The sequence below is a fragment of the Epinephelus fuscoguttatus genome, linkage group LG21 (assembly GCF_011397635.1).
Source record: "Epinephelus fuscoguttatus linkage group LG21, E.fuscoguttatus.final_Chr_v1".
NCBI classification, from domain to species: domain Eukaryota; kingdom Metazoa; phylum Chordata; class Actinopteri; order Perciformes; family Serranidae; genus Epinephelus; species Epinephelus fuscoguttatus.
Window position 1 is genome coordinate 13571826 of NC_064772.1, and position 25295 is coordinate 13597120.

General features: G+C 39.8%; 1 protein-coding gene across 1 annotated transcript in view; it reads left to right on the top strand.

The window, feature by feature from the left end:
* Nucleotides 1–5133: 5133 nt before the first annotated feature.
* LOC125881749 (amyloid beta (A4) precursor protein-binding, family B, member 1 interacting protein) overlaps nucleotides 5134–25295 on the top strand; it is a 42646-nt gene continuing 22484 nt past the window's right edge. Inside the window, exons 1-5 of the mRNA XM_049565046.1 lie at nucleotides 5134–5361; nucleotides 15782–15841; nucleotides 17458–17554; nucleotides 20471–20763; nucleotides 23834–23911. Of these exons, the coding sequence (XP_049421003.1) occupies nucleotides 15782–15841; nucleotides 17458–17554; nucleotides 20471–20763; nucleotides 23834–23911 (528 nt within the window). The 5' untranslated portion in view covers nucleotides 5134–5361. The remainder of the gene's footprint in view (nucleotides 5362–15781; nucleotides 15842–17457; nucleotides 17555–20470; nucleotides 20764–23833; nucleotides 23912–25295) is intronic.

A 25295-nucleotide genomic window follows, 5' to 3' on the forward strand; every position in this document is an offset into this window, starting at 1 on the left:
AGCTCCTGCACTACAATGTCAGTATGTGGCATTCCTAAGACTTAATTAGCATCAGGTTTCCCCGGCCACAAATTAACCCTTCAACTCCCCTGCTCCCAACACAGGAATTCCCCCACTGGGGTGAAAGAAAGCACAATCAAACATTTTCTGAATACAAATAGTGGCTCCAATTTTCATGTTAAAAAAGAGAGATTTTATATTTTATATTGCTGAAAAATGTTCTCCAATCCTGTCATCTTTTCCCCTGATGACTGCCACTTTTCATTTCACTCTCTGTTGATTTCCCTCTGACCTTATGGCCATCCAGCTTGCAGAAAGTGGCAGTGTTTTTTCTTCAGCACATCCTGAATGTTGAGACAGCTGCTGGTCCTCAACCCAGTGTCCCTCAGGTTACTGGCCTTGTCAACACCGGGTGCCCCCTCTTTATAGACGGAGCCAGCAGAGGTCAAACTTTTGCTGAGGGGACCTATGGCAGGAGTCAAGAATGTGAAACCTACAGCTGGTTTTTGGACCCTCTCATTTTAGTGCTTCAGCACAACATGTCCAGTGGGAGGTTATCTGAGGCTGATGTGTGGTGGGTTGTGGTTGTGGGTGGTGGTTCAGATGTAAATTTCTGTTTCAATATTTCAAGGTCAGGCATGTATGGAGGACACATGCTGCCAAGAAATTTTAAAAAGGGGGGAAAAAAATAACATTATGACAATAAAATTTAAAAAAAAAAAAAAAAAAAATCAAAAATTTGATTTATTTCAAAACTTTGACTTAGAAACTCTTAATTTTGATTTCAAATTCTTGGTATCTCTTAATTTAACTTCCTTAGCACAATTTGAAATGTTGACTTATTTTCTCATACTTTTGACTACCTCCCAAAATACTGATTTACTCTGTCATAATTTTGATTTGTAATCTCATAATTTAAACAAATTATAACACTTTTGCCTTGGTTATTTTTATCATTTAGAATTTTAAATAAAATTTTGACATATCCATCTAGTATCTCCCAATTTTGACTTTGTATCTCATAATGTTAACGTAATAGCTCATCATTCTGAATAGACGTCACATAATTTAAATGTATTTTATAAATTTTTAATTGTTATCTTTAATTAGTCTCTCATAATTTGCACTCATTCTTTTAAACTTTGATTTATTATCTAAAATTTGAACATACTCTGACATTCTTCTGACCTAGCCTATTACCTCATAATTTTTACTTTGCATCTCTTAAAGTGAACTTAATATCTCCTATTTGTGACCTATAATCCAGCATGTTTTCCCTTAGATTTTCATAATTTAGCTTCTCATAATTTTATAATGTTCAATAAAAATAAATTACCTAGTATCTCACAATTCTGACTTTATATTTCATAATTTTGACTTAATCTGTCATACGGTTGATTATCTACTAAAACTGACTTAATCCCTCAAAACTTTTTTACCATTTTAAAGGATTTCAAACTTTTAACTTTGAATCTCATAATATCAATGTATAGCATTTTCATAGTAGGTACGATTAATTCGTACTTTGCACAATTACAATTACCCCTACTCCCCCACCACTCTGCTTTCATATTGGTAGTATTGTTTTGTATCAGAATATTTGATTTTGTTGTTGCTACATAGAAGAGAGTGCCAGTCACAAGATGCCAAGCCCCTACAATGGAGCCGACCTTTGCATTATGCCTCCTATTGTTTATATTTTGGAGACAACATCAAGAACGACACTCTCGCCTGCCTTTATCACCCATGGCCATTCAGTTCAAAGGATGAGATTGACGAGTGTGGCGCACATATGTAGATTTCAGAGGAGACGGGTGACGTTGAGAAATGCCTTTGCGATTCGGCTCACCAGCTGCTACTGATTAAATAGTAATCTACTTCTATGTTTTGGTACAGTTGGTGTCCACACCTGAGTCTAAACGTACCCAGATACGCTTAAGACCACCTGTCCAACAGAAGTTGGGCACGGATTGGCATACCAAGGTATGGTACACACTGTTCACACTAATCAAATGAACTGGACTTTGTGGTCAAGTGGACTTGAAGCTCAGGTTCCTGATGCTGACTTGATTTCTTATATTTATGTCGTTTCTTATAATGTTGCCTTAATATTTCATAATTTTTTTTGAGTTATTATCACATAATGTTAACTTAATATACATTTTTTCACTTAGCATGAGTATTTTTGGCAGCAATGGGCTTCCTTAGAAGGCAAGTTTGACTCATGTTAATAAAAACAAACCTCAGATTTCTTTGTTTGTTGGATTCCGTTGGCAGATAAATCTTGCCAAGCAGAGCGGGAGGGGCTGATTGGAAACTTAAATTAGTTGCATACATACAAAAACATCCAGCTGACTGCTGGTTATATTTCTCTGGTGTAAACATGCAGAGTGGATCAGCCCTTCACAGAGAAAATAAGCGGTGCAGGTGGTTAGCATGAACTGCTCCACACCACCCACTGAGCTGGAATGTATAGTACAGCAGAGTACAAACAGAGGGCACTACAACACTCCTAATGCATCACTGTTCACATCATCATCGTGACAGTTTGTCCTCTGCAGTATTAAAGTTGACAAATGCTTTAGTGTTTCCAAAGGTGTCCACTGGTTTTCTCATTATCACCCCATTTTCTTTTAGTGCAAAAAAACCCAAGAAAGGTTCTCAGAGGTGTGTCGGAGCATTCAGATTTAATATGATGGAGACTAATGGCTTAAAAGTATGCCCCCTCATATACCTCACACCGTACCATGTGGGGTTCTGCAATAATTCAAATCCTATATAAGTAGGGCTTTGTTTGTCAGCTCCTACTTTACTGGAAATGCAAAAACTTTCAGTAAAAAATAACAATCCTTTACAGTTTCTTGAATCCATGCCATGATGTATGAGCTACAGCATACATGAGCAAAAACATTATCAGTATCCACTCTGATGGACCACCCTCAGTGAGTGAAGAGTGACTGCAAAGACACAACAAAGCAGACAAATAACCCCTCTCTTTGCTGCCGACCTCCACCACTGTTAATCAGTGTATATCTCCTTGAGAAATGTTCTCTGAGGGAACTGGCGCACTCGTGTTTAGGAGATGCTTGGAGCTAATGGGAGGGCTGCCTATAGTGTCCATCTGTTTGTCAACCCCTGAGAGAGGAGAGACGAAATGAGGGTGGTTGGGACACATGCCTGTACCCCGAGTGTTTGTTTAATACATCACGAGTCATGAAAGGCTCTTGGACGTGTTCAAGGTTATTTGGTTTCCCCCGTGGCGCTCGGCTTCAACGATGACAGGATTTCGCCACAGAAAGGGTGGTCCGCCTTTCCCAGTGGAGCCGAGGCTGGTCTTCGGGGGGAAAATAGGACACAGAAGTGCTAATAATAGCAAAATAATGCAAACGGAAAGTCATATTTTCCTCTATAAACACATTAAGGAGTTGAAAACGAGGGTAGAAATGGGGGCACATTGTTCTTCTAAGCATGATTTTGCTTAAAGGAGAAGCGTGTAAGATTTGGGGGGATATGGTGGCATCTACCAGTAAGAGATGCAGATTGCAACCAGCTGAAACTTCTCCCAGTTAGAATTCCTTCAGTATTTATCGTTCAGTATTGTTTTTACCGTGAGACAAATTATCCATTGAGTTCTCTTCCTCTCCAAAACAGGCAAGGCTACTGAAACCAGAAGAAACACGGAATAAAGCAGCTTCACGTTACAAATCAGTGGTTCTCGCATCTAATTTGGAACATCAGACTGCTCACCTTCATTCTGATCCAGACGTTCAGGAGGTTTTTACTGTGAGTCGAATTATCTGCAGAGGTCTCCTCCTCTCCAAAACAAATAGACCAATGATTTAAGCCAGTAGAAACACTCATTAAGGAGTTTGAAGTTGCAAATCGGTGTTTTTCTGACACTGTTTGGCATGTAGGAAGTGGACTGCTATCCTTGCACCTGCTAATCTAAGCTCACCTTTTTACTCTATTACTTAAGATCCAGATATTAAGAAGGCTTTTACTGTGAGCTAAATTATCCGCAGGGGTCACTTTCTCTCCAAATCAAACAGACCCGGTGATTTAAACCCATAAAAAACTGAAAAAGCAGTTTTTACCTTACCTGTGAATGACCCTTTCTAGAGTGTTTGGTTTGTCTGTTCTGGGTTGCTGTAGAAACATAGCTTTGCAACATGGCGATCTCCACAGACGAGGACCCTCTCCTTCTAGATATAAACAACTCATTCTAAGGTAATGAAAACACAGTGATCCTTATTTACAGGTGATTATACACTAAAGAAAAACAACTTTGATTCAATTTCTGCCAACATATCCTTCTAAATCCACACTAAACCTTTGATGATCCTCATTCCTTGCTATTTTTGACCTTTTCCAAATATTTTGACGTCTGTGTAACGCGAGGAGGGATTAAAAAGAGATGTGAAATCTTGTTTTTTGGCCTCCCAGGTTGACTCAAGGAGAAATGCAAATAAATAGAGATATCTGTGTCTGCCTGGTCAGATAAGAGCCAGAGGCTATTCATAGCTTGACAGCTCAGCTCTCCTTGGTCCCCCCCTGAAGATAGCTGACCTTGTTGCACCACACCAGTGTCTTAAGATATTTCTTTCTGGTTTTAAGCAGAGAAAAATAATGCTTGACTGTAAGTGAAAGCAATTTCTGTATGCCTGAGTCGCCTTGAAGAGGTTTGTTTGTCTTTATTTTAAAGTCATACAGCAAATAATTTTCAATGTATGGATTGTGTGGAGGCAACACTGTATTTTTCAGAAGAACTTAGATCATTGAAACTCAGCTAGACTGTCGTGCCACCACTCCTGCCTAAAAACCTGCTGTAAATCAGTCTCAGCGAGGTGAATTATTAACCAAGACCGTCACATTCCTTTTGCTGAATCAGCCATTCTTGATCCCACCAAGACCTCGCTTTTATTTTTTCTTTACTTCCAAATCCTTCATCATTTACTCAAGTGCTTGTCAATCACCACCACGACTGGAGGTCACAGCAAACTTGACAGCAGTTTGTTTTCTCCTGCTCTGTCCACATTTGAAACACTTGCAGTACAATGCAGATAAGGTGGCTGTTAAGAGAAGGGACGGCCCAGCGCTGCCCAGACAAGACTGTTGTGAAAGTGTTGAGCTTTTCAGAAGGAATGCAGTGACAGGTCTCGACCTGAACTTCCGCATTAAGCAGGAAGAAGTCAACAGTCAAAAGAGCCAGATGCAATCCGCATCAACACACCCAAATCTGCCCGTATATGACTGTTTTCTGGTGTCAAGCTTATTTAGAAAATAATATTTTGGGAAGGAATTGATGTCCATGAGGCTGTTGCCTTGAAACTAACCGGTGAAACAAGGATTACATTTGAAAAGGTGAGTTACATGTCTGCTAAGTTGGATGTTGAGTTAACGGTGTACACCCAGAGCTGTTTTCCTCTGAGCGTACATGACATTGACTGCTCTGTGTTTGAATCTTTGTTGCTTTTAGATGATTGGGAAGTCAAAACAATTTTTCCCCTTCTGCCTGAAAAGAAGATACAGATAATATGTTACAGACTGGAAAGCCAATTTTTGTGATTAAAAGCCTCCTCCTTGACTTTTAAAAGTTGTCAAATTAAGTTGTAACAGTACAAAAATGATACAAAATGGCTATTGTCACACTAGATACTTTTGTCCTCATGAGATAAAGCTTAATTAGGTTGCTGTACAGCGATAAGGCAGTCATTAGGATATTTTAGTATAATGAAAAGAGTGTCAGTTCATATGTGCTCTTGTCTGCTTTCCAACTGGGTGGACCCAGCTCTAATTTCAGCTTGCTGTATGACTCAATAACCACATGAAACTGATAGGCTTGGCCTCTTATGTTAAAGCTAATAGCGTTGTCACTGATGATAGGAACATTTTGTACATTTTGGCTTTTTGAGATGAGATTAAATCATAGAAAAATTTGGACTGGATTACTTATAAACTGTATATCATTGCAAGAGACTGTTTGGAATGGTAGAGTAAAAATCTTTTCTGTTTCTGACCGCTGTCAAGCCAGAGCAAGCTGTGATATATGTTTAGACAGACTGTCCAATGACTCATGTGCAGAGGGGATTTTATGTAACACAAAAAAAGGTCATGTAAATATAACCTCAGTGGAAATTAGTGTCCATGTTTGATTTCTGCAAAAGCACCTTCAGCAAACACAGATACGATCTCATGTATGGTTAAATGTCAGTTATGATTCTTGGTTTTTATGTCCTCCGGCACCTTGTGTCTGCAGCCGACCCCCTAATTTGCCTACTTTACAGTAGAGTACATCCAGTTCTGTAAACACATCTGCCTAAGACCCCAAGTAAAGATATCTGAGCTGAGTAAGAGAGGGAGTTTCTGTTCATTATGGTAAACATGCTGTGCCTCGACACGGCCACTTACAGTTGTTGTCTGGTTTCCATTTTCTCGCCTGAAACTTGAGTTACACATGTGTGCTCTGAGACATATTTGAGATTATTTAGAGGGGGAATCGCTCTCTAGAGGAATGCAGAAGTCGCTTGCATGCTTTATATTGTTGACTTTTTATTTCTTTGGATACCAGAATCACGGTGGTGTGTTTTCCCAATGCATTGTGCGGGTTTGAGAGGGCGCCAGATTTCATGCCCAAGTGTTTTCAATAATATTTATAAATGCTGACGAATCACATATTTTCAGAGCGGTTTCTGGAGAGAAAATGGTGCAAAGTGGCAGCAACATACTTTCATGATTGTGTTCCTTCAGGCTGTAAACATTGTCCAAAGTGATGTGAATATGAAAGTTCATAAATACAAACTTTGTTTTACAGTAAATGTTGTTTTTTCTCCCCATATTGCCTTATAGAGGACAATCTACACATGTCATCAGCTTGTTCTTTTAAATGGAAAACTCTGCTCACTTTAGAGCACTTTATGCAAATAGCGTTAGTCATGCCAAGCTCTCTTCCAACTAAGAAGGCTCTCCATTGCTGATAAAAATCTTTTGCATGATTTCACAACAGGTCCACGTCATTTCTGATATCTTAAGCCAGTTTTTATATCCAGTGTCTTTTTTTCAATACATAGCTGGACATGTTGGAAAATGAGCCCACTTGCTTTCTTGCTGAGAGTTTGATGAGAGGATAGATACAACTCATGTCTATGCACAGAATAAGAAGTGGGAACCAGGAGACAGTTAGCTTAGCCTAGCATAAAGAGTGGGAACAGGGGGAAACAATTACCCTGCCTGTCAAAAGATAAAAAAATAGTCTACCAGCTCACTAACATTAACAATTAATATGTTGTTTGTTTAATCCCAAGGCTTTTTTTAAAGCACTGGACAAAGACAGGCTCGCTGTTTCCCCCTGGTTCCAGTCTGCTAAACTAAGCTAAGCTAATCCTCTCCTGGCTGTAGCTTCAAAGCCTAAAAGACAGGCATCTCCTCATATGACTCTCAGCAAAAAAAAAAAATAAATAAAAGTACACTTTTAGAGACCTTTAGCGACCTTTCAGGCAAAAGAAAAATACTTTATTGATCCAGTTTGAACTGTGCCAATTACATATGATGTCGGTCAATATTAAAGGTCAATTTGCATGTCAAGAAAGTTTCAGTTTGTTGTAGGTTTATTGTACTACCATTTAGTCTTGTGTGAAACAGCTCAGTGAACTCTTGTCTTGCACAATATCACCAACACCAGCTAGCTAAGTTAGCAAGCTAGCTAGGTTACTTAGCTATTTTCCTAGCACAAAAGTAACGTTACCATATCAGATAGGTTTTATCCAACGACTCCTTTTCTTTTTATCTGTTGGGTAGCAAAAGAGCAACAAGCAAGCAACAACAAGCAAGACCCGTTGCCAATGTGAGTAGGCTACATCCCGGTCTGAAACACACAGGCATAGCTCCAGCAAGAGAAACTGTCATGAAGTCAATAACATTACTTAGTTGTTTTAATTACCCCGTCCTATGCCCCACTACTTCTTGCTCTTTGCTTCAATAGAATGCCCTAGGGATGGTGCTTTTCTGTAGGCCGACGTTGAAGTTGGCTTCACCCTGGTTCCCTCATCAAAAAGCCTTTTGGATTATTGCAGAAAATAAGGTCTGTGGCAAGCAAACATTCATGGTATTTACCAGTTGGTTCAGCAAGATAGTATTCACAAATGAACACCATTTTCATGATTACTGAAGCCTAAATGCAATCACCGTTAGCTAACAGCTAACCTTAGGCTAGCATAACAAGACTATAAAGACGTGTTTGGCAAGGCTTGGTGTGATGACGTTCTGTAGTCTCAACTAGCTTTGAGATTAACTAATTATTTAACTTGTGAGCAACTCCTTTGGTTAGGACACATAGATGCTTCAAAGTTCACAAGTGGGCTATTTACTTAGATATTTTATGTCAGAGAACAAAGTCTCTTAAGCTTGTGTTAACCACAGACCTTATTTCAGGCACCTCACCAAAAAAACTAATTCAAAAAGACCCACTGACTTCAAGACGAGGGAACTGTGAGTGGTAAAATGCTAATTCATTTCTGGGTTTTAGGACTCATTCCTGGGGGACTATATAATAGTTGAGTATGTTTGAAACACGGCAAAACCTTGGTCAACCTTCCCCTTTTCTGTTGAAAAGAAAACCAAATTTTGAAGATGGTTAAAAATGTGTCTAGGGTACTTTTGTAATCTTCACAGACATGTTACATTGTGTAAAGTCACATCTTATGTCAACTACTGTTAGAAGAATGCTAGCTAACTAACTAGCTGAGTAACGTATAGCCACATCAAGAAGAGTTAGCCTTGTGACAGATCAACAACAGCAGCTAGGTTTGCTTACCCCTTATGTCTGTAGTAATGTTGAAGAGATTTGAAAACGGACAGAAAGGTTGGTTGCAGACATTTTTTTAAGATGACATGAATTATCATTGGCCAGAAAAGACCAAGGCTAATGTTCCTTTGATTCTATTATCTCTGTAAGGCTTTAGGGTTTAGGTTTTTTTTAAGGATTTTTATTTAAAGAGTAATAATAATACTAATAAATATAGCAACTTCTCATCAACCTACATCAATATCAGGTTTTAGATAAGAATTTCTGGTTCGGCCACACCCGATTTCCAGTTTAAGCTCCACCCAGTGTGATTTCAATCTCCGCCCGTTATGAGTACAGATAGGAATACACATAATTTCGTTGGTTGAACAGATACAGACAACTTGGTCATCTCTAGTAGGGAGAAAAGAAAGAAAAAGAGAATAACATAAGGTCAGCACCACGGTTTGCATTTAGTTATAAATGCCCATTATACTTTACAAAATGGGAAAATGGGACACATACCTGGCAGTGCAGGAGTAATGTTGACTGATAGTCTCTTCATCCTTGGTCTTCCATTTTTGTTGTGACCGGAAGCCTCAGTTTGCATCGTTTTGCATTGACCATGAAAGTTAACATTGTGAATACATCCTTTTATCACTTACTGTAGTCCTTCCTGTCCGCTTCTTAAAGCGATTATGTTTGACTCCCAGAAACTATGTAATAATCACTGCGCCATCCAGCTAAATGCAACAGGCATTGCTATGTTCTCCTTGTCAAGCTTGTCTGACCTAGCAACAGTAACTACGGGGGCGGGTATTATGTAATTCTTAACAGTTTTACGACAAACTATGACTTTCTTAACTTGAAATATCTTTTAAATGGACAAATGTACTATTGGTAATTCATGGCACAATTCAAACTGGACCAAAAAAAAAGTCATCAGTAACACTAGTGATAGTAGCCATGTTAGATTGTGTACTGATAATCTAATATGGTTGTAGTGTCAACAGTTTAAGGTTAACACCTTTCTGTGGCTGTCCTCTGAGTTTTGTTTGCAGTGTCACAGCTACAAATAGATAAAGTGTAATAGCCTGCTTCCTTAAATTTAATGTTGATGGGTGGAGTGAGACACGAACACAAGCGTGCACTTAGAAACTTCACACACACAAAAAGAGCAACGCTTTCCTCCATCAGCAGATGCCTGTTTGTTTTCAAGGTCTGACCAATGCTGCACTCACCCTGTCTGACTTCTCTTTACTGTATGAGAGTTGGGAGCACTCCATTTAATACATTTGGCCTCTAAAGGCAGCTGCCAGGGAGTGACCGGACTGACACAAATTTTTTCCTTGTGTGACTTTAGAAAATACACTCTGAAAGTGGCATCAGATGCTCACAGTGTTTACGCATTCTGTGTGGTTGTTCGTGAGTAAAGAGGTGACTTGGACCAAAAATCATACTGTGTTTGTTACATTGAGATCTGTTGTATTGCCGTCGTCATAGCATTAAATAAAATGTGACACCACAGGAAGAAGAGAGGAATGAAAATAACGAAGAAGTATTTAGTATAAGTTTTTTTAAATGAGCATTTAATATAAAGTATTGCATTTTTTGAGTCTGCAATTGCATAGATTGTTTTGCCGTTATGCAGAATATCACATATGTCCATGCAATTGATGTTTTCAGACCATTAATATGTGATAGAATGTGAGTGAAGGAAACAGTAGTATTAACGTTGCAGGTGGCTGTTCATGTCGCCATTTCCTACACAATTTCAACATTGCAAGTGGCAGGAAGTTCACCCATAACCACTTCCTCCTAGGGGCAATCCATTCTTGTAAGGGGTGGAGGAGTGGGCCCATACGCTAACACAACAGTTACAAAGACCGGCACATACGCCAGATACACAAAGAAATTACTGCGTGACATTCAAAGTTTAGTCTTTATGGAAATACTTTGTGCAGTAGCATCACAATCAGAAAGGTTCTGCAAGTTTTTATCATCTATAAAATCAGACGATGCAGACTCTCTTAAGCTCCAAACCCTACATGCACACGCCATCTGTTAAATGTTGGAACAATATTGATCCATTTCACATCCAAATGGGAAACATCATGTCACAGCACTGTATGAACTTTTGCCTGGAACACAATCAATCACTCCTGTCTCCTCTGCAGTGTGACTGAGGGTTTGCCCCGAGTGTCTTTACTTTGCTTTTGATTAAATCTCTGCTTTTCTTTTTTCTTTTCTTTTCACATCTAAAAGTTTACTAAACAGATTCCAAACTGTGATGAGTGAAAGCAGCAAGTTACACTTTGTTAGAGATAATATTTTCATATCTAATGTACCATAAAAGAAGAAAAAGAAAGTGATGACTGGAGATTTAGTTATGCAAACGTTTCTCTGGGGGACAGGAAATCTCATTGGTTGAGTTAAACCAATGAGATTAATGAGTAGGTGGAGCTTTTTTTTTTTTGTTTGTTTTTTTGTTTTTTTGGGTTAGTGGCTAACAGCACTCTAATGAGGAGGCCTGTAAAAAACAATGGGTAAAGAATGTGTAGCCACTGTGAGGTCTGTTATAGATGTGCAGAAAAAAAATGTTGCCTTAATTTTAACCACACTAAACTTAACAGTCAACATAACCATGTGTAATCATTATGCAACAACCCAGCCTCAGAGTTTTGCAGACCAGTCATGCTTTTGTGCTACAAACTTAGTAAAGCCACACTGATGTATTTACTGTAGGTCAGCAGGTGAGCTGACCTGGTCTTACAAAAATACAGCTACGCTTCAAGCTAGACTGTTGCAACATCATTATGTCTTTAATGAACAATCATATTTTGTTTCAAACTTTATACAAAACATTTGAATATGAAAACAGTAGGCCATAACACAGAAAACAAAAACTGTGTTTGTGTTTGCTGCCATATTCCTATCTTCGTGCCTCACCCTGTGTAATCTGCACAATGACATTTGTATAGCACTGTTCTAGTCTTCTGACTACTCAAAGTGCTTTTACACTACATGTCACATTCACACATTCAAACACTGGTGGCTGAGGCTACCATACAAGGTGCCACTTGCTACTCAGTAACCGTTCACACTCACTCATACACTGATGGAACAGCCATCAGCAACAACTTGGGGTTCTTTAGCTTGCTCAAGGATACTTCGACAGACTGGAGGAGCCGGCAATCGAACTGCCGATCTTCAGATTAGTGGAAGACCTGCTCTACCTGTGAGCCACAGTTGCCCCAATATGCTAGCCATACTCAAATGTTGGGGGTATTTTTGTAATGTAAATGTAAAATGTGCTCACATTTACATTTTTATTGAACTTGTTGTAATTGTTTTAGGAATCATGCATGACTGATATTTTTTTAAATTAACATTATAAAAAAGTCTCACCAACCCTCTTCAGTACTCCAAAGTACCCTTAGGGGTATACATACCACCACAAACACTGGAACAGGCTATTGATAGGTACTGACATCATGCTAGCAGCTCTGTGAGGCTGTACTTAACAAAGTGGTGTTACAGTACTACATGCTTACATCACATTACAGCATACTGACATATTCAGAATTACATTAGTCAACCCATTTGCCAGAATAAATGTTGGTATGGTATCTGTCTGCATACGTCACAATCGTACATTATAGCGGATGCATTGAAACTTTACATTTGAACAACACTGTGGTTAACGTGTGATTAGGTTTACAAAATCCAATTGTTTATGGTAAGGAAAACATCATGTTTTGGGTTAAAATACCTGGTTCTGGGGGCACAATCCCCGCTGGAAAAACACTGACAGGTCCCTACAAAACACCCATGTTGGATGCCTAGAAAGCCGCTGGAAACACAGTGGTGATAGAAAAGCACAACTGGTTTTGCTGTTGGTCTTGAACAGTGGTCTCCAGCTTTGTAGGTGTCTCAGCTAGGTGACATGCCATCTACCATGGTCTGCAGAGACGTAAAATGCCAACATTGTCTCTTAGTGACTCGCCAGCAATGGTAACATGGACTTTCAGCAGGTATTGTTTAGCTCAGTGTGTTGGCATGCTAACATTTGGCAATTAGCACAAAACTAAGTAGCATACAGGTGAGCATAATCGTTATTGTTGCAGGTATTTGGCCATACACCAAATTCTAATTTTGACTTGATGAAAGCATTAGATGAAAGTCAGGGGATCACAGTCATAAGGATATCTCATCTGGGAACCATGAATTTGTGTTTATTTTACTATAAAAGCGAAAGATTTGATTTCATTCAGGCACAAAAGGTAAAGTCAGTATATCACCAAAATTGGTAGGATTCATCCTCTGGCAACCAAGAATGTCTGTGCAAGATGTCATGGCAATCCATACAGTTGTTGTTGTGATATTCCAGTCTGGACCAAAATGGTGGATTTATTGGCTGATACACCAACCAACATTGCCATTCTCATAATCTTCCGTTAAGAGGTAAAATGAAACACAAATGTGTGGTTTACATTTCAAGTTAATATAAAAGAAATGTCATTTCCTGTACACAATTACTGTTTAGCTCTATAGCGTAACTAAAAATGAGGTTAGTGATACTCATTAACAGCCACGGAACCACAGACAGAAAGCGGAACTTTAATGTTCACCTGTGAGCTGTCTTTCAAACCACTCCTCAAAGTGATTATGGAGCTCGCAGTTACAGCAGCTATACTCTCTGTTAAAATGTCCTTTATCAGAATATTGTACCCTTACAGGCTCAGCCACTGTAGGGCACACTGGACCGTCAACATGCATAGGAGCTGTACAGTAGCAAACACAGCACATTACATCTCTGGAATCCGTGAAAAACCCCATCAAAGCACCACTGTGACTGAATGAACTCCCACTGACACCTTCACACTACTGGTCCTGTTCCAGTGTAAGAAAACAGGGAGTCTGTTTTGACTGCACATTCTAGCCCATCATAACATTTACTCTGAGAAAATGGGGATTCAAATAATACATGTGTGAGAGACAGCATACTGTACATAATTACAGATAGGATCTTTAGGTGCTGTTTCCCAAGAAAAACACAGTCGGGCCACAGGCTTTTTGCTGCTTTAGACTGAAAATGCAAACTGTCTGAATTCAACTACATAAATCTCCACTCGATCAGTAGATTGAAATGTTGCCATTGTATGTTTCTGAAAACCATAGATATGTTACAATTGTATGTTTCATAATGTATGATATCGACATTTCTAATGTGACATAGTTCATATTACAAGCACATGAGCTGATTTTGTCATCAGAAGATGGAGGGGATGGGAGATGGCGTGAGACCTAGGCGAAACAGCTGCCAAGTTGCAGACCACTGTGTGAAACCAACAAACAACAAAATCAGTTGTGTGTTTTCGCTAGACATCATGGCATTTCCAGGCTTGTGCAGCACAGTTGTCAGAAGAATATGTTGGCATTGTGCATTTCCTACGAATCATATCAATGTTTCTTAATAGTGTATGAGCTGACTTTATCATGCGGGGATAAAGGGGATGGTAGGTGGCGTGACAACAGCAGACCACTGTTCAAGATCAAACAACAAAACCAGGTGTGATTTAGCGAGTCATTGCTGCATTTCCAGCTTTTTAAGCACCAAACCTGGATAATTTGTAGAAAAACATTGCTGTTTTTCCAGTTGTTTTTCAGGCATGGAAAGCAGTTGCTTTTTATATAGACATCGCTGCTTTCCCCGCCAGGATAGTGGCACTTTTTTCCTGCTGGGATTGGGCCCCCAGTACCAGGTGCTTTAATCCAAACCATGAGCTTTGCCTAAACCTGACCACACATTAACCACATCCTTGTTAAAATGTAGAGTTCCAGCATTTCCTCTACATAGTCATGTGCAATTGTAACCGTCTGTGGTTTGCAGAAATTTACTATGCCAACATTTTTTCTGGTAATTGGGTTGGATTGTGCCCCAAAACCCAGGTATTTTAAGCCAAAACAAGATCCTTTCTTAACTCTAACCAAGTGGTTTTTGTGCCTAAACATCAATGCATTAACCACAGCGTTGTTTGATCGTGAAGAATCATAAAGTTTCAACATATTTCTAACATAATAAGGTACAGATGATCCATATCTGTGGTTTGCAGAAATGTACAATACCAACATTTATTCTAAATCAATAGCAGCTGATTGTACGAGTCTTGACACTTGATCAGCAATGTATAGTGAAGCTCAGTATACAAGCATGCACACCTTATACTGTCACAGTATCGTACAGTATTTCAAATGAATTGGTGTTGTTACACATAATGACTGAAAACAACTTTGTCCTTTGTAATCATGTAACGTGTTGTGAGTGCATGATTTTGACACATAATGGTCTCATTGCAGTGGTGAGTTTGAGGATCTATGGTTTAAAATAAACTGGAACTTGTGTGACTCATTCAGTGTAGCATTCAAAAGCAGGAGGGTTTCGAAGATGGCATTTATAAATATATGTCCGAATCATATCATTCTCTATTATTTTACCTCTGAATCTGACATAACATACAAAAATAAAATGATACTGCACTCTCTAGTTCAACATGTGCGACAAGATGCAACATGTTCTGGTGAAAGATGAGTGCCTGGAAGTTATGCATACATACTTTTCTTCCTTCAGTCTGGGTTGGAGATGTTTTGCAAGATAGTGTGGCCTCAGGGCACTTAATACAACTGCGCACATTTCAAAGTAAAGTAGCAGTGCTGCGTCTCACCACTGGGTGTGTAACATACACATGTGTTTAACAGTAGTCTAACCATGCAGATGGATTCACCTCTTCATTCCATACATTCCTTCACTGTCATTCGTCATGACAGCCATATCTAATCAATGGAAACTTGTTTTCTTGAAGCAACAATCAGCACAGGTCATTGATGCACGCGAACAGTGCACTAACACCAGTTTTGTCTCATGGTAAAATGTTTACACACTGATCTTTGACTATTTTTTTGAGTGTGTGTGTTTGAAACTTCTGTTGTTTCATTAAACAGATGGATGACATTGACGCCATGTTCAGTGACCTGCTGGGGGAGATGGACCTCCTCACTCAGGTGAGTTTTGGGCAGTTGGCTTTCAACACTTCACTCCACATCTTCAGGCTTTTCCCTTCTATTTATTTCTTTATTACCTTATTTATTATTTATCACTCATGATTTATTATCACAACTTATTGTTATTAAGTTGTATTGTGCCCTGTAGCTGAAATACTTACAATATACAACAAAAAATACTTGTCTTAAAGGTCCACAATGTAAGATTTAAGGGGATTTAGTTGCATCTAGCAGTGAGGATTACAGATTGCAACCAGCTGAAATTTCTCCCAGTTAGATTTCCTTCGGTACTCATTGGTCAGGAGGTTTTTTTTTTTTTTTTTTGTTTACTGGGAGCTGAGTTATCTCCAGAGGTCTCCTCCTAAACAAATAGACTAGGTGATTTAAACCGGATTAAGCACAAATTAAAGCAGTTTCATGTTACAAATTAGTGTATTATTTCCAACACTGCTTGTCGCAGAGAGGCTGCTAATTATGGTGGCTGACGTGAAAACGCGAATGGCCCTGTCTAGAGCCAGTGTTTGGTTTGTCCAATCTGGGCTACTGTAGAAACATGGTGGTGCAACATGACAACCTCTGTAGACGAGGCACTGCTCCCTATGTAGATATAAATGGCTGATTCTAACCAAACGTAACAAAATGAAAACACAGTGATTCTTATTTTCAGGTGATTATACACTAAAGAAAGCCCTTCTGTATCGACATAACATCATTAGCATTGCTGCCCATTTTCCATAGTAACTTGCATTCTTTGGACACATGTCTATGGCCTTGATGTAATAATTGAATGCTTCTGCATAATCCCTCTTGATATAAAAAAGCATTGGCTTGTTCCCCTAAATCCTACACACTGGATCTTTAAGAAAATAATATAAAAGTTATATTGCTAAGGATTGAATTATATATACATTATTAACAATTAACAATGCTATTTACCTATATATAAGTACCTATATTTCTGTCTCACAACATCAGATCTTCTTTATTTTTGCAGTAAAGCATCATTTTTTAATGAAAGATATTATACGCACCTTTCATACACCACATACTGAACGCAGCGACACATTTTCTCCAGACTGCCCACGGTTGATTCTCTAACAGTATACCTTAAATACCTTACATTTCTTCTCTAGAGACAGACGACAAACTCACTAAAACCCACCATCGATCACCGAGACACTCTACACTGTCAAGCACAACAGACACAGCAGGGGGAAACACTCTTTGTGGTCATCTAACAACCATAAATTACACACTCTTTTGGAAGGGGTCAAATGGCACACAGCGGCTAGAGATTACACATTTTTTTCTTAGTGAAAAACCCTGCTGACCACTTTGATGTTGTTTTCCAACCCACCGCTCATTCTAAATCGCTTCCATTTTGCTGGGGGGGGGGCCCTAATACAACACACAGAAGCCCTGTTAGTTGTAATACCTAAAAACAGATGTAACATTACACATGTAAACATTATACTTTCTTACATGATGTGTGGGGACAGTTCATGTTTCAGAATGTGTTGTGGATTAACTCGTGGAGCCTCTGGGGTTTGAATAGCTGTACAGATATTATATTCATGCTCTTTTAAACACACTGCCTTGTTCATTCTTCCCTGCAGAGTCTCGGCCAGGAAACAGTACCTCCTGAGCCTCCTGAGCCTCTCCCCAGCACCAACAAGGAAGTCAACTTCTCCATCGGCTTCACCGACCTCAATGGTGACTTAACATTTTGTCTATTGCATGTGTGGAAATGCAACAAAGAGCTGGCTGTTGAGCTTTTTCATGATGACAATGTGGCAGTTGTGCAAGGGCAGGATATATATCATGCTTCATCAGTTAGCCAGGAGATGATCCAGATTACTAGCAGTGACGTAAAGAAGTAGAAAAACAGCACTCAGTTGCTCAGCAGAATATCTGGCTTCTGTTAAAGAGGTGATTTCAGACGAAGATTGAGGTCAATGTACGTGCTAATTACTCAGTGTTTGCCTCTGGCTCTTATGGGCTGTAAAACAAGCAGGTTAATGTTGAAGCAAGGTGGCAGCATCTGTCATTATTACTCTGCTGTTCCCCTGTATGTCATTAAGTACTTCAGTCCTGTCAGATAATCTTTATCAGCTTTTACCCACAAGTTACTTTGCAGAGACAAACCCTCCTACATCTAACTGAGGGCCAATTAATCACAAAATGTAACCATTTTCAAACATCTAAAAACAACAGACAAGTTCGTAGCTCTCAGCGGTACTTAGCTGAATGCTAACATCAGCATGCTAATATGCTCACAATAACAAAGCTAACATACTAATGTTTTAACAGGTTTACCATGCTCACCATCAACAACATTTGCTAATTAGCACTAAACACAAAGTACCGCTGACGCTAATGAGGATACGAGATGGAAAGTTAAAGAGTAAACAGTAGTTTTAACGTGTAAAGAGGTAGCATATTTTCACATGTAACTGGGTTAAGGGTTAACTTCAATCAAAAGAGTGTTGGTGATTTTTGGGACAGTGCAGAGACGAACCGAGGTAGTTCTTGTGAGTTTTGTTCTGATTCTGTCAACTTTGAATGTAGTCTGTCTTACAATGATAAAATTACTGATTATTTCAGAGGAGTCTGGTTGGTTTGGCAAAGAGATTTGGGGGCTGTTGCTGGTTAAACAAAATACTTAACAAAAAGGTCTGTCTCTAAAAGGATCCTTTCAATGATGCAGTCACATCTAAGCCCTGTTTCCACCAAACACATATAGCACCTTTGCTGGGCGGGGTTGTTGTCACTCACTGCTCTGTCCAGCACTCACTGTATTTCCTCATTACCGGTGACACAGATGGAAGTCTGCACCTCGTTTACCGTCCACAGAACGATGCTGCATGCCGTTACTTTCAGAACAAAATAGAACAGGCTGCTGTGAGAGTCTCTCTCTATGAGATATTTAAAAATAGTGGGTTTGTGCATTTAATCCTTCTCAGGCAAGCGCTGGGGTTTAGTGTTGCTGGAGCCCACAGGATGAACACTCCACCACTCTATTTTTTTTTTTCTTCTCTAAACAAGGATTAGAATATATGCCATTCCCATAATCCGGTCAACTCATGCATTGAGTAATATAACAAGTAAACGTTCCACCTTGAAAGTTGCCGGCAGTCGGCCTTGTGAATTACATTGGGGTTTTTTTCTCAGACCACAGCTGCTGTGAGAGGCAGCAAAGCATCTTTTCATTTTGTAGTTATGGTTTACTCATGTATGTAAGACTCCACGGTGTGAGCAGTGGTTATATAAGCTTCAAAACCAGCCACAGCTCAGCCCTGAGCAGACTGACCGTCCTCTATTGATCAATCCACCTTTTAGTACCAGATCTGTGTGCTAGGTACCCCAACAGAGGGGTGATCAAAAATGGGGATGGTAAGGAACGGTTCCATTGGAAACATCCACAACTTTTCACGGTGGAAACAGAAATAATTCATACCAAACTGAACTGGAACATACTGGACTGCTTAGTGGAACTAGCTATAGGCCCTGTTAAGACCTAAGAGTCTCAGTGAGACAAAAACCATTAATAAACATTATGGAGTAAAGATGCAGCAGTGCGAGCTGGTCTATCTCAGCTTGACTCAAACTGACTAATAGTGTTGCCTATTTTACTTTAACAGTCTATGCCTGCAACTCAGCCTTCAAGTCGGCTGCTTTTAGAATGTAAGGCACGTCACCTATTTCAACAGCTAACCAGCTTGTAGCAAAGTCAGCCAGCCCAGTAAGTTACAAACTGTCACAGACTGCATGTTCGCTTGCTTTGGCAAGTCCGTCAGCTGTTGCAGACTGACTCATTGCAAGTAGTTGCAAGTTGTATTCACAAGTGGTTAATGGAAGCCTGCTTGTTACTGCCGGCTGCAGCACTCTTTCTCAATACTGGACTAAGTTTAAAAAAAAAAAGTTGTCTTCATTAGTCACTTGGACACAATAGATTGGAAAATAGGTTCCAGGTTGAAAGAATACCTTAGTTAGCCTTTATGGGATCACCAGTTACTATGATTCATCCAGAGGGGAAAAAGAAATGCCTGTACCAAATCACTGGACACTCTGAATCACTAATATTAACCTTAAGGTGCTGCTTGAGGAAAAGTCAAGGATCACCAAAGTCTGTTGAATTTATCTTCTGGAGACAACAAATGTCTGTGCAGAATTTCATGACAATCCATCAATTATTGAGATATTTTAGTTTGGACTGTTGCAACCTTTACAAGATGTAGCTAAATAACAGTAAATTTATCATTTACTAGTGCTTTAGCCCAGCCTTCCCTACAGCACCACTAGCCCTTATGCCTCATGGAAAACAAAGGAAGATGATTGAGAAATAAAAAGAAAAAAATTCTTCATTTAGTTGTTATTATAACACAGAGAGAGGAACTTGTAAAATATGAAAGTTCTTAGGGTTTAGGGAAAAACATTTGTCATTTTAAAAAAGGAACAGATGCATCCTCTACATGACTACATGAAAAGTGTTTTTTCAGGGGTCAAATATTTCGAAAGAGAGGAAACACTTTGTTAACAGTTTTGGAATATTTCTAGCAATTGTCTTTAATATACTGTACCATAGTCAGTTCTAAATAAATAAATAAATTGATTTTCCTCCAACACCAGAGTCCCTCCATGAACTGGAAGACACCGATCTGGATGCGCTCATGGCTGATTTGGTGGCAGACCTTAATGCGACAGAAGAGAAACTCGCAGCAGAGATACAAGATCTGAAGGTGCCGTCACCGCCCCCGCTAGACCTGCCGCCACCACCTAAGGACCCAAGCTCCCGCCCTATGTCCTCTCTCGCTTCCCCGGCATCACCAGCGAGTAGCACCAGCAGCAATGTTAGCACCCCAGCCTCATCTGCCACCTCCCCTTTCCCACCTCCGCCTCCTCAAGCTGCAAAGCCTACTATGGTGAGTCAGCAGGTGTACAGTTTCTAAGATCAAAGTAGCATCTCTGCGATAACCTTTTAACCTCTCTTGTAATCGGAAAAAGTCCAAAATTTAAGAAGTGAGGGTTTTAACTAAGGCTTGTAGGAGTAATAGAAAGTTAATTTTAGTTGGTACAGTGTCACGGGAAATGCCAAAAATATTTGGTAACAGATAGTGAAGAAGAAAAAAAAAGGTCTTTGCACTGTTGGGCTCTTAAAATGTTATATGCAAGAGCCAGCACATGAAGCCGAGAGAGGCACTAATGTTGTAATCTCTGTTTTATTGGTGCCGTGTCTTGGTTTACCACGTGAAAGCACTTCCTGAGCCATGCGTGACAAGACAGTATTACAACAAAAACATCACCAGTTCCCAGCATATAAATTTCTTGTGATTTCTTTTTTGTCTTTGTGGAACTGGGAAGAGTGGTATTGCTCTTATAACAGTTGGCCGGTGAGATCATGGCGAAATAGTTCCTGGACCGAGGCATCTGTTACACTTACAGAGACTCGTGAGGCGAAACAGCCGAGAGTCTGTCTGGAACAGATCAAACACATGCAGCCATGAGGCAGGAAAGAGTAACAGGATCAATACCAAAGGTTGAAGAAGGGGAGGTAAGATGTGGTAGTGGTGGGGGGGCGTTCCAGACGGGAGCTTATTGCTTTAGCAGGGCTTGTTACCTCATCCTTCTGAGGTAAAAACACCAGCTGTGCTGAGGCAGAGAATGTGTCATTGTTAGGTGGAGGTGTGAAAGATCATTAAAACTGCACCGTAGGCAGGATTTTTATGTAAAAACACACCAGAGTTATAAGCCGAGGAAAAGCGTATCCTATCCCTGCTAATTGAGATTTAGTAGATTAGATCTTGTGTCTCAAATGAAACTCTTAAATGCACGCTCCACACATGGGAAGTTATGAAATTAAAATTAAACACTGCACCTCCTGAACAGCGTAAAAATGCTACAGCCACAGAGATGAACTTAACAGAGTTAGACTTTTTCTTCTTTTTTACCTGAGGCACCCTTTTTAAGCAATAGTTAATTTTTGGAAATGCACTTATTATCTTTTTTTGACTTGAGTATGATGAGAAAATTTATTCCACTGGCACATATATAGCACGGTCGCCCATTGAAGGGATAGTGCACCCAAAAATGAAAATTCAGCCATCTACTCACCCATATGCAGATGGAGGCTCAGGTGAAGTTTTAGAGTCCTCACATCCCTTGCGGAGATCCAAGGGGAGAGGAGGTAGCAACACAACTCCACTTAATGGAGGCTTATTGGGCCCCAGATTCAAACGTCCAAAAACACATAACTGAAACCACAAAATATCTCCATACTGCTCGTCCATAGTGATCCGAGTGTCCTGAAGCCCCGACATAAAAAGTTGTTGCGCAAGTGTGCACACGTGAGCCTGGTGCACAGAGAGGCAGTTAGAGCTACAGGCTACAATGAGGCTAAAAATAGAGTTCAAATGACGTTTTTCCAAACAACTTTTTTCTCCGCAAGTGTTGTGAGGACTCTAAAACTTCTCCTGAGCCTCCATCAGCATATGGGTGAGTAGATAATGGCTGAATTTTCATTTTTGGGTGCACTATCCCTTTAAGGAGGGAAAAGGGGAAAGTTCTCTGGGGCCCAGCCACCTAGGGGCCCATGGAGGGCAGCAATGATGATATTCATCCTAAGTGAGTGATGATTTTATTTTCAACCAAAATATTCATCATTACTTATTATAGCAACAAAAATGAACATTGTATTTATTGTTGGTTTTGTACAATGTAGCCTCATATGACAAGAGGGTTTTTTTTTTATTTTTGGTACACAACCATTGCAGAACAAAAAAAATGCAGGCATCTGGCCACATGATCTGATAAATTTACTGATCTAAACAAGCAGAGAGTGCATACACATATGTTTATATGAGAAAAGCAGATTCACTGGACCAGCCATTTAAGTAAACAGTATTATGTGATATATACAGTGAATATAAAGCAACAGCCAGTTAGCTTAGCTTACCGTAAACACTGGAAACAGGGTGAATCAGCTCTCATAGCTCTGTTCAAGGTACAAATCTGCCTACCAGCACCTCTAAAACTCACTAATAACAGCCCAGTCGCCACAATAAATGTTGGCATCGTACCTTTCTGTAAACCACAGATATGTTACATTTGTACTATCATATAGCAGATATGTCGAAACTTGTTACTTTAGGTTTTAATTTTCAGTTTTATGTCTGACAATGCAAACAAAAATGACTCGGGTTAGGACAGCATCATGTTTAAGTTCAACATATCCAGTTTGGTTGCTACAAATATGGCTGGACATGTCCTGAATGTCAACTGCTGTCAGCTGCCTGCCAGCTGTCTCACCCATCCACCATCCCCTCTTTCTCCCAATGAGAACACAGCACATATATATGTAATCTAAACTACACTGTAAGTATAAAACATACAAATGTAATCAGTGGTTTGCATAAGTGTATAATGCATCATTTTATCCTGGTGCCTGGGCTGCTGATAAATGTTTTATCTTGTTTGCTTAATCCTCACAAAATACAGAGTGTTACATGACAATGATGACAGTTTGTGGTTCTACAGGCAGTTAGGCTATTCTTGGTCTGGAGGCCGGAGGAGTGACTTCCTGGAGTCTCTTTGGGTTGCGTGGCAATTTCACAGTGATGACAAGACTCTAGAAAGTTTGGCTTTTATATGCTTTTAACAAATAAAATATAGTGTATTACACTAGAGGGAAGGGAACTTAGGCGGATTTTGTTACCTGTAGACAGAGCCAGGCTAGCTGTTTCCCTCTGTTGAGTCTTTATGCTAAGCTAAGCGATGCTAACCAGCTGCTGGTTACTCATCCAACAACTGATTGTGCTGTGTGCAGTTTATTGACATCAAAGATACCTGGTACTGACTTTTCAAACTTTTTCCAGTTTATCCAGGTGTGGCTTTCACACATTGGCACTAGAGCATAAATATATATTCCACTATAATTAATAACTGATCAGCATCTCTTCTGCACTGTAACATTATATTATTATTTGTCCTTTTTAGGAGGAAATCGAGGCGCAGATGAAAGCAGACAAAATCAAACTGGCTCTTGAGAAGCTCAAGGAAGCTAAAGTGAAAAAGGTAAGACGACCAAACACTGACGTGTGCTCCTCTGATCCTACATCCACTGGCAACAGTAAACCTTTAAGACAATGTGAATTACAACTACATGGACGTCGTAATGTTCAAAGATAGTACGTACAGCTCTTTCTTTTCCTTTGGAAGAGCCATCAATCCCAGTGATGGATGGCTACTTTCATCCAGCCAGTGTCCTGCAGGACAGTTTCCCCTCTTTGGGTAATATGTGGACACTTTCTCATCTTCAAAGCAGTCAACAAATGCACGGACATGTGGTCTTGCATGCAAAGCTTCACATCAGGATGTGCAATTTGACACAGAACTGATCTAGTTTCGTGCCAGTTGCATGCCATAGTTTTATCATAGGTGATGTGACTGATGATGAATGACTGCCAGGCTCTATACTGCGTAGCTGCATCAGTGGTCTGTTTTCCATCTCAGATAGTAATTATTAATTCTCAGAAAAATTCTAAAGGGAACCAGCAAAAAACAGCTCTTCCAAATTGCCATCTGTGTGTGTGTGTTGATGCTGAGAAAACACAGACCACTGGCTACTCTCACAGGAACATCTGTCCCAGGGTTGTTAGACACAGGAAAGCAAGGTGCACTCTCTGTGGTTTCTGCAGAGTCGTCTGTGGGTAGAGGCCCTCAAGTTTCAAATAAACCTACTGGTTCCGGAGCATGCCTTCAACACGCATCATGTACTTTTAAAGATACCTGTCTTGCATGAGGAAGAACTGTAAGAGCAGAAATAATTTGATATACAGTGACACTTGATTCACATGTCAAACTCATATTGTTTTCCGGGGAAGGTTGCGACAGAGGAACATGCGATCTAACACTCTATATCCTCGTCTGATAACATCTCTGAAACCCACATTTTTATGACACAAGGCAAGCGACAGGCTGACCTTAGCTCTGTGAAACCCCTCAGCTTCCCCAAGCTGGATTTGTTTCAGATGAGAGGAAGTGTGAAACCATATGAGCCTGTGAGGAAAGCACTGCTCCACGTCAGAGAAAAATTAATCTCAGCCAACTTGGGGGGAAAAGGAGGTGCTAAGACTGCAAAAAAAGTGAAATACAATAGGGGAGGAAATTACTAAAAAAGCTAAAGAAGTTCAGCAGAATGGAGAGACGAGAGTGCTGATGCTCCAACTCTTCTGCTAAAACTAACATTAGGAGAGAGAAACAACCATTTACTGAACATGGCCTGTAATCAAACTGGATAATAAACAAGCCGCATGTGCTGCAAGGCTTAATCTGATGTCACGCTTTGGGCACCTGCTGCTGTCCACAACATGTTTTAGCTTCAATCTGTCATGCAGATGACGCAGAAAACCTCATGTTGGAATCAAGAACACTTCAATTAATGGCTGACATTTTGGGA